General features: G+C 45.1%; 1 protein-coding gene and 2 long non-coding RNA genes across 11 annotated transcripts in view; 1 reads left to right on the forward strand and 2 right to left on the reverse strand.

Annotated features, from left to right (window-relative positions):
• Positions 1–7,634, reverse strand: LOC144334457 (uncharacterized). Of its 2 annotated transcripts, none has more exons than XR_013404282.1 (2): positions 7,498–7,634; positions 1–6,724 (listed from the first exon to the last, which is right to left on the reverse strand). It is a non-coding gene; the product is annotated as an uncharacterized LOC144334457 (long non-coding RNA). The 2 variants fall into 2 exon arrangements; XR_013404283.1 differs by having other exon boundaries at positions 7,494–7,631.
• POU2AF3 (POU class 2 homeobox associating factor 3) overlaps positions 6,544–14,036 on the forward strand; it is a 10,040-nt gene continuing 2,547 nt past the window's right edge. Inside the window, exons 1-4 of one of the 6 annotated variants that reach the window (XR_013404278.1) lie at positions 7,340–8,185; positions 8,577–8,671; positions 10,806–10,945; positions 12,770–12,824. Coding sequence is in view for 3 of the 6 variants with exons in the window: in XM_077964265.1 (XP_077820391.1) it covers positions 7,737–8,185; positions 8,577–8,671; positions 12,770–12,915 (690 nt within the window). In the remaining 3 variants the exon portion in view is untranslated. Of the gene's footprint in view, positions 6,647–7,307; positions 8,186–8,576; positions 8,672–10,805; positions 10,946–12,769; positions 13,969–14,036 lie in introns of those variants that run through there. The other 5 variants (XR_003722743.2, XM_077964263.1, XM_077964264.1 and 2 more) reach the window with 5 other exon arrangements.
• Positions 11,668–14,036, reverse strand: part of LOC144334456 (uncharacterized) — a 27,036-nt gene continuing 24,667 nt past the window's right edge. For 2 of the 3 annotated variants that reach the window (XR_013404281.1, XR_013404280.1), the window contains exons 2-3: positions 12,717–12,893; positions 11,668–11,970 (exon numbers count right to left, since the gene is read on the reverse strand). This is a non-coding gene — a long non-coding RNA (uncharacterized LOC144334456). Of the gene's footprint in view, positions 11,971–12,716; positions 12,922–14,036 lie in introns of all 3 variants that reach the window. The other variant, XR_013404279.1, reaches the window with a different exon arrangement.

The raw sequence follows: 14,036 nt of genomic DNA on the forward strand, positions 1-14,036 counted from the left end.
TACATCTTTACCTCATTTATTTAATAAATGATTTCAAGTGATCATTATGACTTGCTATAGCTCGGTTAATAATACAATATCACGGTACTATTGGGGTAGGGGGAAAAGACAGAAGTACTCTAAAAGAAACTGCACAAAGGGAAAATAATTACTAATGCCAATAGTAAAATATACATTGACATACATATATACATATGTATACACATGTGTAAAAGTATTATAGTATCTTTGTGATCAGTTTTTCAATATTTAAATATCTAAATAGTATAGTCATAGGAATAAAACATCAGTTATATTTAAAGTACCAAAATAACGATTGATGTCTGAGGTTTAAGTCACATTACATTATAGTGATTCTACCAACCACACCCAAATTATACTCTTTACTTAAGGCTCCATCATTGGGTTCTGTCTACAGTATCCTCTCTATGCAAAACAATGTTACACTGTTCATCTCACACACCATAGACTCTAGAGAGGTTAAGTGCAAAATCACATACTCTAGACAAAGAGTGGTTCTCCAGCTAAAGAGACTCATGGGGAGGACTAATGAATGGCTCACCTCTGTCCCAGCACCTGGCTCAGGGCCTAGAACATTGTAGACGCTCAGTAAATTTTTTTTAGATTGAACTAAAATTATACCATAAAGATGAATAACTTTCTAGCCCTTAGTTCTGTGGGTGACAGCTATCTGAAACCAGTGTCTGAGAGGATTCTCACAATGTTTAGCATCTAACATTAGACATACTCTCTCCAAATTCAGACAGTAGGTGGATATTGGGCTTCAGTGGCAATATATTTAAGATGACTGGTTTAGTATTTTTAGATTTCTTTATGAAGTAAAATTACCGAAACTTTGAAATAGCGCAGAAAAAATGTTGATATATTCATTTACTATATACATGTACTATGATCTGTTGCTAAGAAATCTTATAAATAAAAGTTATTCAATGTTTGATCATTATCCCTGGTGTGATTAAAACAAGTATGATAAATAAATCAGGAACTAGAATCCTCAAAGGTCAAGCTAAATAAACATTAAAATCTTCTATAGTTATTTGCAAATGATGACATTATATTATATTTGATTTTTGATACGGAAGTATCCTCTGACAAGGTGTGGCAGTTCACGATGCCTGTAATCCCAGCACTTTGGGAGGCCAAGGCAGGAGGTTTGCTCAAGCCCAGGAGGTCAAGGCTGCAGTGAACCATCATTGCACCACTGCACTCCAGCCTGGGAGACAGAGTGAGACCCTGTCTCAAAAAAGAAAAAAAAAAAAAAAGAAATATCCTCTAATTATAACCTCTGATAAATTATATATGTGGATTTGCAATATGCAATGTCTTTGTTAGTACAATTTAAAAAAAGAAGAACAGTAAAAAATGTTAGAAGTTCCAAGAGGAAAAAAATGTAGACCAAACATACAATATCTAGGAATTAGCTCTTTTGGATTAGGAAAATTGATAGATGTCCCTGCTAAACTTCTCCCTAAGAAAATATCTTAAGAGTAGTAATCCAAAAGTTTTAATGGTTTTAATAAGTTAATTTAGTCATAAATGAAAGATGACTCAACTGTTTTATTTCTTAAGCTTGATAATATAGTCATAGACTTTCATCATGGTATTCTTTATATGTTTTTGTATGCCTTAAATGTTACACAGTAAAAACATTTTAAGTAATAGAAGAGGAATTCTTCAAGCAGTGTGTGATGGTGTTTTTCTTAGTTAAAGGATGAATTATCAAATGCTTGCTCCCCATGGAAGCCTCTTAAGGAAAAGTTAAAACTTTGAATATGTCTTATGGGAAGAGACTAATGTAGCACAAATCATTAAAAAACCTTCACCTAATAGTCTTTCTGGTCATTGTCATATATGGACCAAATGTTCACTCTAGGGCCCAAAAAGCATTTGTTTCCTGCATGTATTCAATCTTCTGGAACTTGGTATTTCCCACAAAGTTCGATAACAGGGTCCTAAAGTCAAGGCGACAAAAGAACTTTGCATTAATAAAGACAATTTTGAGCTGTAGTCAAATTTGGAGGGAATAAACTATCCCTTTTCCTTATACTGAAAGTCTTTTAATATGCATGTGCCTAAGTTGAATAAAATCTCCTACATTGTGGGGGTAACAATGCTCTGCAGTGTCATTTGCATACAAAAGACTGCCAAAATTTCTCAGTCAAAATATTCAGTTTAAAACTTTGAAAAGAAATCTAATCTATTCCCATCACTTTGGGTGCCAACTGGGTATAAGAAGGTCGAGGTCAAATACAGGATTTCTGAGGTCAAAGGCAAGGATGGTCAGAGATCTGAAAAACAGTGATATGTGAAGAGCTAGAGAAACTGAATGAGGAGTCTCAAAAAGAGAAGGCTTGGGGTGGAGATGGGATGGGCATAACTTCTTCAGGCTTAGTACTGGACCTGGTCAGAGTAGCTCATCAGTTTATGGTTGTTGAATGAATGAATGAATGAATGAACCAATTAATGAACTAAACAAACTCACAATAGAAAAGCAGCAGTACAGAAGTAGGAGAAAAGAATAATTGATAGCAGAAATCAAGGCTTACTTATTTTTGTACTCCTGGTACTTGATACTATGCCTAGGACATAGTTGGTGCCCAATTAATATACGATTGGATTATAGCGTAATCACGGACCACTACATGTAAAGCAGTCCAATAGTGGAACAGGCTGCCTCACAAATAGTGAGCTCTCATTTCCTCTACACAGATTCTACTATGGGCCAGGATCTCAGCCAAGCAATGGAGCCAGAGGCTGGACAGACACAAGCAGAGATTTTGGAAAAAGACTCTGAGTCCCTCTCAGCACTTCAAAGATCCCTTCCAACACCCAAACATCAAAACCTTATGTTATATTGCCAAGCGAGGGTGCCTATGAATGCCTGTTGAAACCCCACAACAATTACTTCAGTCATTTATTAAAACCCCAAAGAGACTACCAGAACTTCAGGGCAAACATCCTAGGGGTAGCAATGCCCCCAGCAAGAGGGAAGAGTTCTCAGTCTAAGAGGCACAAACTGTAATCAGTGTAATTAACAGCTTACCCTCACTTCTAGTCAGGCGTTTCTTCAAGGTTCTAGAGTTTCCAGTCCTTACAGAACATTCTCAAGTCAGCAAGCTACACTGTCTTAGTCTCCTCGTACAAACTGATGGTAAAACAGATAGCACCCCAAAATATTTCCACATGCACAAACAACCTTGAAACGTGTGTTCGCATATCTTACAAGCAGGTATTTTTCCAATGCCATTCGCAGCCTATTAGTGGGTCATTAAATTAACTTAGTGACTCCCAGCCAACATATATTTTCCATAAATAGGATGAAATGGAAAAGGTGGACTAGAATAGAAAATATCAGACTGCCTCACATACATAGGTATACATTGTTTCGTGAAAAGTTTGTTTTAGAAATACAAATGTTGTTATAGATACACATGAACGTGTAAAATGGATTTCTTATTGTAGGTTAAAGTCCAAAAAGTTTAAAAGCTTCTGGTAGGAAAGATCAGGAAGACAACATCAATAGTTAAGAGCAAAGGCCGGGCGTGGTGGCTCACGCCTATAATCCCAGTACTTTGGGAGACCGAGGCAGGCAGATCACGAGGTCAAGAGATCGAGACCATCCTGGCCAACATGGTGAAACCTCCTCTCTACTAAAAATACAAAAATTAGCTCGGCGTGGTGGCACACGCCTGTAGTCCCAGCTACTCAGGAGGCTGAGGCAGGGGAATCACTTGAACCCGGGAGGCAGAGGTTGCAGTGAGCTGAGATCATGCCACTGCACTCCAGCCTGGTGACAGAGTGAGATTCTGTCTCAAAAAAAAAAAAAAAGCCAGGGCTTTGGAGTTAAGCCTATCAAAGTCTGAATCCTAATTCTGCTACTGATATGTTCAATGATCTTGGCATGCCACTTATTCCTCTGAGCCTGTCCTCACCTGTGGAATGCAAATGCTATACAATATAGCACCTAATGTCCAGTAAACAATAATGGGTCTCCTGTGAAGTCTCCTATGAAGAACAGCCAATGCTGTGGGAATCTGGGGTCTCAGGGTTGCTCTGGGCCTGATCATCCACTCAGATCTGTAAGGAGGATTCTCAGGATCCATTTAGAAAGATTCTCCCTTACTTCCACAAGCATGGCCTTTGGCTCTTAAATACCTGTGCTGGAGTTTTGTAATTATAGAAACAACAGGAACCAAAACTCATTAATGTCGGGCTACAAACCAGAGGGAAGCTTCTTTCTCAAACAGGGCTCAGGCCTAGACAAATCCAGTTTTCCGAAATTGCTAGCCCGCAACAGCACTGAGATGGCCATCCCAGAAACAAGGTCAACACAGAAGCACCCAGACAGGCTGCTGGAGGTTGGGACAAAGAGATCCTTGCTGTCCCTACAGATCTCCTGACTTCCAAGGAGCTCCCCTCATACCCAGCCTGGCCTGCCTTCTCTACAGGGTAGCCGATCGTCAGCATCATCTTCAATGGTGTTGCCAAGAGCACTCAATGCTCCTGACATCCCTGTCCATCTCCACATGAGAGGAGAGGTTAGGAAGGAGATGAAGCCTGAAAGCCTTGGGAGGACAGCCCAGCACAGAGGAACACAGACACACGTGAAGCCAGGGAGTAAACCAGTAGGGCAGACAAGAAATGGAAGAAAGTAGCGACAGGAAGAGAGACAAAGAAATACGGAAAGAAATAAACAATAATGCAACAACAAAAAAAGAGAAGGTTTTTAAAAGCAAACCAAAAAATAAGAGTATAACAAAAAGGAGGAGAGCAGCAAAGAAAAGAAGTAATGGAAGAAGCTATGAGGACAAGAGACCATCCCTAGATTCCAAGCTGCTTGGTTCACTGTTCCTTCAGAGGGGGTGATGCCCAGGCACAGTGGGGAAGAAGGTATGCAGGGAGGGGAGGTGCTATCTCCATTCCCACTGTCCTTCCCCTCCTCAGGACTGGTCCATCAGGGAAACCAAGGACACAGGCTCAGGGGCATTTGTAGAAAGAAGCTCCGGAAGTTGTCAGATTTCAATACATCCATCCTGCCCTCTACTGCCAGGTGCCACCTCAGGTGTTCCCAGGCCTGCTCCTCTCCCCTAGAGATGTGGCTTCAGCTGCCAAGCAATTCCTATCAGTCTCATCATTCTCAGGTGTCTTTTCCCTAAGCTCTGTGTGCTTCCCTCTGTACTTGACACTTTTGGGGGCACCCCAATCTTTTTCTAGAGGCATTTGGGGCTAAACTACACTTTTTGCATTTCTGAGAACTCAGAGAACAAAGAGCAGAGGCCTAAAAACCATGGCCTGGTCTGGAATCCTGTAAATATCTTGGTTATTTGCAAAGGGAATCCCACCGTGCCTCTCTGTCTTCTCTTGCTGTCCCCTTCTGTGGAGGGGGTGGGTGGCTATGAGAGGACTTGGCCTGGCACCCTCTCCCTCTGTGGACCATTCCTGTCTCCTCACCTTCCAAATCACATGGAAGAGGCACAGTAAGTACTCACAGAAGGTGACCCAGTAGAATCCCAAGTCATTAGTGAGGGGCTTAGGCCTGGACCAAGGGGAAGCTTGATTCCAAGTCCCTCCCCCTTCTCACACGAAGGGAAGAAGGCTTGAACCCAAGTTCACATCCTTCCAGTTAAAATGAGCAGGAGCCAAACCTGTCACTGTTTCCTAACATGTGCTCCCACAGCAAAAAAGCAGGGGTGGCTCTAGAGGGAGAAAAAGCAAAGAGGGCACTTCACAGTGCAGTAGTGAAACCCAGAGTCACAAAGTCTCCAGAGGACGAGGCTCCTGGCATCCCCAGCTCTGTGCGGAGGAGCAAAGGGTCTTAATGGGCAGTCATTCCGAGCTGAAACCCCAGAGTGTCGGGCCCAGAAAGAGCAGGATGAAAGGGGTAGGGAAGCCCCCTGGTAGCCAGGAGGAGTCAGAAAAATAGGAGATGCAGAGCGAAGGCCTCTGCTAGGCTGCTGGCCTCCCACCTGGGCCCAGAGTGACCTCTTGCTGTGCCACACCCACTAGCTGCCATGTTCACTCCCCAAAACCTGGGATTTTCCCTCAAAACACAGATGGGGGATGCGGGAATCAGTCTGGTCAGCCAGTCTGGCTCTGGTTTTCATGGCCAGGGCAGCCTAAGTCACTCATGGCTCCCTAGCTGCCCTGAAGGCTGAAATACAGAGCATCTTTGAGGACATCTGCTCTATCTGTGGGAAGGAGGACAAAATGCTCAAAATGTAATAAAAGGAAGGGCCAGGACCCAAAGGGGTCTCACTCCCTGTTTCTCTGGACTCTCTGTGGGGTGCCTGTGTGCAGGATTTCTGCAGAAGATAGTCCATTTTGTTAAGCCTTTGAATATTCAAATTGAAAGTATCGCGCAATCATTGATTGTCAAATCATGGGTTTCTAGAGGTTTTAAATACTTGGCATGAGGGGGGAAAAACTCAAACCTATACCCGAAGGTATAAAACATTAATTCTGTTTGTCTCCTGCTCCAGGGACCTGGGTGCAGCCGGATGCTTTGTGAAACTTTAAAAATGTTGCATCTCTGCTTCTCTCCCTGCCCAGGAGCCCTCCCAGGCGCTGAGTCCCTGCAGCTGCAGCATCCAGCCACCGACCCAGCTCCTGCTGACCACGATGTCGGGTAACTCGGCTGCTTCTCCTGGGGTAGGGTCAGGCGGGCCAGGGGCATTTCAATCCGGGTGTGTTTCCACAGCTTTTCCTACATAGAACACAGAGGCACAAAGTCAAGGCATGCGAGTAAAGGCCGGGGATCCGGAGAGGGCGCGGGCCACGCTGTGGCTGCTCCCACTCAGCGCCTGTCCCGGAGGGCAGAGGCCCAGAGGCCGAGTTGGCCGCTCCGGACGTCCGCGTACCCCAGGCCCCCGCCCGCCCTACCACGTATCCACTGTTGTGTCCTGGGACATCGCGGCGCGGACCCTGCGCGCCCAGAAGCGGCGACTGGGGGAGCTAGAGGCTCACAGTGAACCTGGGACCGGGATAGAGCGCGCCGGCTGCAATGAGCCTAGCAGTGGCGGTCCCTGCGCGGACCCGAGGGACGCCCGCCCGCGGAGTCCGGAGCCGATCGAGGAACAGGGTGGTGGGGCTGCGGTAGGCTGGAGCGCGGAGAGAGCGCGGCGCTTGGGCCCTGCGGGCTGGGCACGGGATTCCCTGGGTCCGGGCTAGGAAGAGTGCAATCCCCTTTCCTAGGGAGACCCTGGCTCCTGGAATCCGGCTTGAGGGGGAACCCTGCTGTCCAGCTGCGGTCCCCGCAGTGACCAGGCGAGGCGCTGGCATCCTGGCACTATCGCCAGGCGCCCAGGCTGAACGCGCGACCACCCTCGGCCGCCGCACCCAGCTCCTCCCCGCGGATTCCTGGACGCTCACTGCAGGGTCGTGGTCAGGGCCGGAGCCACCCAGGACTCCTGCGGCCACCTCCACCTTGAAAGCTCGCCCGGCCGGCTTGGCCAAACAGCTGGTCCCCAACCTACTCACTGCGGCTCTTCGGGACCCGGGGCCGAGGCTGCCCCTGCACCCGGCGCGCAGGGGTCCCTCCCAGCGAACCCCTCTGGCGCGCGCCCGCCAGCTCCCGCAAGCTGGGGCAGTCCGACCGGGCCCCGCCAGCCCGGGGGCGGCCCCTAGCGAAGGGTGGCCTCCCGGCCGAGTGCAGGGTCATCGGGAGCCCCGGACGGCTTTTCCCAGCTCGCGCTGCGCGGACTCGCCCCGGAGCCTCAATGCGCCTCGGAGAAACGCCTGCCCCAGAAAGGGAGGGGGTGGGGAGAGAAGGGAAGAAGGGGAGAGCACGAGCGGGGGCGAAGGAGGGAGGAGGGCAAGATGGAGCGCGAAAAAGGCGGAGAAAAGGGGAGAGGGAGAGCGCGCAGAAGGAAAAGACAGAAGGGAGAGAGGGAGGGAGTTCCTCGGGCCTGGCCCCTTTACTAGGGTCAGTCTGGCAAGTCACTCGCCGGCCCAGGACTGGGCTGGCCAACCCTCACCGCTTGCTCCAGGGCTGGCTTCCAGACCAAGGGCACACAGAGGTCGGAGACTCTACAGAAGCCATACCTGGCCAGGTGGAGAAGGAGGGGACTCGGGACTTCCACGCTAGTGGGAACAGCACAGTGGGGAGAGCTACATCAAACGCCATAATCGGAGGAAGCCCCCTGCCCCAGGCCTGGCCCCTCCCCAGGTCCATAATACACTCTCTCAGCGGGCTGGGTCTGAAAGCCTAGGTTCCCCCGGCCTAGCCAGAGTGGTGGGCTCCACTGCACAGGTCTCCACATTCCAGAGCAGAAAAACCTGTATGCTATTGGCCTAGGACTGAGGCCTAGCCAGGGGTGGGTGGCCTCACAAATTTCCATGGGTTCTGTTCCCACTGGGGCCCTGAAACCTGTTCAGCCACTCTTCATTCTTTCGAGTCTGAGATGTTTGGGTTTTTACCGTCCTTTGACATTTTTTGTGTGTGTTCTCCGAACTTAGAAACTTGACTTTGGGTGCTATTGCCTATAAAAGGGTCCCCCACTCTGCACCCTGGCACCCAGACCTTGGACTCGACCACTGACTCAGTTGCCTTTCTCCAGAAAAACCGAAGGTGTATCAAGGTGTCCGAGTGAAGATCACAGTGAAGGAGCTGCTGCAGCAAAGACGGGCACACCAGGCGGCCTCCGGGGGAACCGTAAGCATAAGCCCTTCCCTCACTGGGCAGCCCATGCCAGGCCTCTTTCAACCCTGTGTCTGCAAGGTGTGGAGGCCACCCAAGGCCCCACGCACTCACCATCCCCAGACCTGGCCTTTCTCTGCTGTTCCTATGACTTCTGTAGCCAGATGCATCCCAATCGGAAAGCTACAGAGGACAGCTGGGGCATGTCGTGGGTCTCAGGATTTGGGGGAGCCCATCCATCCCCCATGAATGAAAGTAAAGTATAAAAAGTGTGTTGGTCCTCTGCAGGGGGAGGAGCGGCCAGCAGGTAAGTAGACATCGTTTTGTTAGGAAGACAGTGTATGGGAATGTACAGCCCTTGCAGACCCATAGAAAATCTCTCCCAGAAATTCACCTCATTTTAGGGGCCCCTTCCAGGATAGCAACTGTGTAGAACATCCTCCCTTCCCTCCTCATTGTTCTGGAACTCACCCTCTGAGATTATTTATCTGTAAATCATCAGTCACCCAAAGTATCTAGCAGAAAAGGGCCCTGTCTCTGCAGAAAAGACAGCTGGAGTACAGGACCACTTCCTTAAAATGTATCAACACCTTAAGCAGTTCCAGGTTATTACAAAATTGAACTGAGCAATGACTGCTCAGTTATGAACTGACACTTTATACACCATCCTTTGGTGTATCCTTACTGCCAAAGGCACTCAGGGCAGCAGCAGAACCAAATAAACTAGGTGAGATTATTGCCCAAGAGAGGGCAGCTCATCCCTAAAAAGCCTCCATCATACAATTGCTTGGGGGTTGGTTTGGGTGTGAATGTAGTAGGATCTGACAGCTGGGGCTCGTATTGCCTGTTAGGATTGGTCCTTCTCCAGCTCATTGGTATCGGCCCCACAACAGTTTTTGTGCCTGATACTGTTCATGTGCAATGCATGACTTCATGAAATAGGCCTTTGACAGTTGAACTTCATGAAATGGGAGGGGGCAAATGATGTAGGGGAGGTAAACACAGTTTCCAGAACCAGATGGACTGGGCTCAGGTCTCAGCTCCTCCATGGTGTGTATCCTCAAGCAAATTACCCAGTCTCTCTTGCCTCTGTTTATTCGTCTTCAAATTGGGGATGATAGGATTTTGTGAGGGTTAATCGAGTTATTGCATACAAAGCCGTTAGAAGAATGCTTTCCACATAGTGAGTGCTCAATAAATGTTAGTGGTCATTATTTGAGAAATAATAATATTATTTGGGGAAAGCAACTAAAATAAAATTCCAACCAAGGATTGAAAGCCAGCTCTTTGGTAATGTTCATTCATACCCTTTGCTCAGAGTTTAGAGTTCAGATGTGAGCCAGCTGCAATTTGGCATATACAGCACATGCAGCTGGAAAAGCTAGGACCTCCATGTGCAGAATTTCAGGTAACACATTAACACTCCCTTATGTTTCTAGAGGACTTCACAGTGGTTCTTCTTTTAAAGCACTTTGGCACAGCCACTATTTCATTTAGTTTTTATAACAGCCAGCAGAGGTAAGTAGATCAGAGATCCGTCCTTCGATTACAGGTAAAATTCAAAACCTTGAAGTTGCTCGTGGCGACGCTAAAAGTAGGACTAAGGCCTTATTCTTAGTGTAATATAAAAACCCTTCCGTTGGCTCTTTACTCTCTAAATTCATCATTCTGCAGATCTGACCATACTAAGCAGGAGTCTGACAGCCTCAACCCCTTCAGTTCAGAGATGGTTAATTAATAAAACCAGGTACAAGGGAACTGGAAAATGCTTCTGGAGAAAAACGTCATCAAGACATTCATAATAAAATGTAATGTTTCCCTAAGGAGCTTTGGTCCTTGGTAGAGTTCTGCTCTAAAATGTAACGTTTCCTTAAGGAGCTTTGCTACTTGGTAGAGTTCTGCTCAGCTGCACCTGGGGAGCCCCTTGTGAGTGTGGCACTTGCTGCTGGGCCCTTACAGATGGGTCTGGCCACTGTTCCCTTCTTAGCTCACTACAGGAGCTAAAGCAAGGGTAAGACATTTCACTTGTGTATCTGACCGGTTTCTTATTTAAATTTTTCTGAATTCCCTCCTGAGAAATAAAGCAGGACTTCTGAACCAGTGTCTTATAGGAACAGCAGAGTAAAGCCTGCTCTCCTTTGCTTCCCAGAAGACTGCATCAGCCCAGGGCCTCGCAAGCAAGTAGGAGTAACACGCATATAATTTAATTACAACAGCCAGATGTAACATCCCTCACTGGAAGCCATCGGAAGGATCTGGGATTCTAAGGAAGCTGTGAGAGCGCACTTAGTAGGCAAGGGTAGCAGATACCAGGGGATGATGTGTGCCTGCTCCTTAGTGTAGGCCTTTCTGGTATAACAGAGATGATCCCCAGTTTGTTCATTTGTTGAAGGATGCCTCTGGGGAACTTTAAGCCAAGGAAAGAGTTAATTATATCAAATACTACAAAGCAGCAAGAAATCTATCTTAATTTTTTATAAAGTCAGAGTAGTATCCACAATTTGAAATTTTAAGAAGGCAATCATGAATGGAAGTTATAGGTTGAGACAGATATTCAGTAAAGAACTCAAATATTCTTCAAGCAGTGCCAGAAGAAACTGTGTGTATGCCGGATTGGAACACTTGATTTTAAAAAACTTATTTCAGCCAGATCAATTTGCAAACATGTGCATGTGCACACACACACAGACACACACACACTTGCCTTCGGGGTAAAAGGAAACTTGAGTTAGTCATTATCAAAAGATATCATTTACCTTTCTTTTTTTAAATCCTTAATTTTTTAAACAGTCTTGATGTGTTTTTATACATTGTAGATTGTGAATTTTTGTGCTGTTTGAAATCTAAGACAGAGTTGCCTTTCTTTGTATTCTTGGAGCAAAGTAGAAAGCGAACCCATGACTCGAAAGATAATATCAAGTAGGATATTGTAAACACACCTCAGGGAGATAACATGGGGAGGAGGCAGACAAACAGGCCAATCGGGGGAGAAATGGGGTTAAGGAAAGCTCTACAATGAGGCAGATTTTTTTAATACACACTCCTTCCAAGTCCTTCAGCTCAAGCTGCAGCCAAATATTTGCATAAAGAGCTGGTAAAGGATTCCAGCTTCCTGGTTCATGACATTACAGCACAGATCATTTTCAAAATTAATGCTGCCTCCTGTTTCAGCAGTGGCTGCCTGCACAGCTCTCCCTGTGGCTCACGGTATGGGAGTGAGTATCCCCTGTAACCCAAAAGAGGTGTGGTGAGCTCGGCTTCCCAGCACAGAATCACAGAGCAACGCAGGTCCCTTTAAACTTTAAAGCCACCACCTGAAATTTAAAAAAAAAAAAAAAAAAAAAACCTAAATTACTCAGTATAATTATCAATTCAACTGAAAAATGCAGGCTGCTTTACTTTACATAGTTAAAAAGAGCAGTCTCATAAACTTTCAAGTATTTAAATACAGTAGTTTAAATAATAGCAAGTTTTATAGAAAATAGCACAAAACATACAAAGTACTGGAATAATTCCTGACCATTAACTAGAATGTAAGTAGGTTCCAACTCACCAACTATAGCTTTAAGAAAATATTTTCTATTTTAATATTTCGTGTATACAAGAACATGTGAATATTTTTAGCTACTCAGGATTAAAATTAGGAATTGTGTTCTTTGGGGAAACGAATCCCTAAGGCTAAGTAGCCAGATGATATACAAAAATGTTGAGAAAAATAATTGACTAAGCCGTAGACAGTTGGGGTTAAATAAATGTTAGTCCTTATTAATTTTAAATCAAATAGTTTAATAGGAAGCCTTTTGCTGCATTTTCTCAAACTGTTACGTTTTTGCCACATAAAATTATTTCCATTAATTTTTTAGTCAAAATTAATCATTTTTAAAATTTAAGTTGAAGAATCTGATATCAGGGAAAAACTCCCCAAACAAGCAAACATAAATACTGAATCTAAATAAAACATAACATTGGTTGTATTTAAAAAGGCAACTTTTTCTGAGAAGGAGGAATCTGGCTTACCTTATAGCAGAAACATAGTTCTCATCAAAATGTCTTAGCTTACCCTTTAGAACTTTTCTTTCAGCCTGCTTCACGGTGATATTCTTGCTTTGACAGCGGTCCGGAGGCAGCAGTGTCCACCTTTCAGATCCAGTTGCACCATCTTCTGCAGGTCAGTACAGCCAGCATTACAGTTCCCTCAAACACTCTTTCAAAAGTCCATCTCGAAAGTCTTTCAGTGCTTGATTCAGGGGTTAAGATAGGCACCACTATTTAATTGGAATCCAACCAATCAGAAGGTGAAAAAGGCCACAGTCACTCCACATGCAAGCCCAGCAAGAAAACAAGCGCAAATGTTGTCTTCATTTCTGAACTCTCTACTCTCTGCTATATTGTCCCAAGAGTTTGTTCTTCACATTTATTCCAGTTCCTCATCGCCAAGTAACTAAACTGAACTGCAAAATCAGAATTGTTCTCAGGAACTTATCTTTTTTTAGTGCACTGTTAGATGGCATACAGAACATCCCGAGGCACTCAAATAATGCCTTTGCTCTGTTCCTTTAGTTTCCAGCCGACAGGGGCTTCCCTCCCCTTCTCTCTTCCCAGAAAGCAGTTCAAACAAGTGTAGGTTTTCTCAGCCCAATAAGAATAACTCAATTACATAAACACTCCTACCTCTGCTACTCAACAGCTAAGAGTTTAAGGAGGTCGTATTCAAGGAAACCTCTGCCTATGGCCGCTCCCCACTAAATGTGTCACTGTAGCTTCACTCTAAAGAACTTGAGACCTCAAGAAGAACCCAGTGTCCTTTAGTCCCTTTGATGAGAACACTCTAATCCTCTCTTCTTCCAGCATTTACAGATAATTATCACAAATTGGGCCTATTAATAATAAAATGGAAAAGGAGTAATGTTTGCTGATTATTCTTGTTTGACATTTAACAACTTACTTTGATCACATTATGATGTTAGCGTGTCCACTGAGAAAACATTTTTGCTTTTTGTAATTTCAAGCCAGTAGTGCTAATTGGTACTCTATGCTCCTGGTTTCCATGATTATCATTTGCATTATCATTTAAATCACTTCTCAAAATTCTCTCCTCCAAACTTAAGTTACTGAGTAAGAGTGAAAAGTTCAGAAAAGCAATCACCCTAAGTCAAGAGAATTATTTCCCATAGCATCAAAAGTTTTCTCAAAGCCTCAACAACTCTGTCAGTTACTTCTGAGAGGTTTACATGAACTGCCGGTAGGGGCTGGATGTCCACGGTTTTATAGTCCAAGAAAGGGGAAGCTTGAGCAATTATTTGACTGTGACACTTGGACACAGATTGGGTCACCATCCTTTTATTTTTGCCCTAACCACTTTTACAACCAATTTCCACAT

This window comes from Macaca mulatta, chromosome 14, assembly GCF_049350105.2.
Source record: "Macaca mulatta isolate MMU2019108-1 chromosome 14, T2T-MMU8v2.0, whole genome shotgun sequence".
NCBI lineage: Eukaryota > Metazoa > Chordata > Mammalia > Primates > Cercopithecidae > Macaca > Macaca mulatta.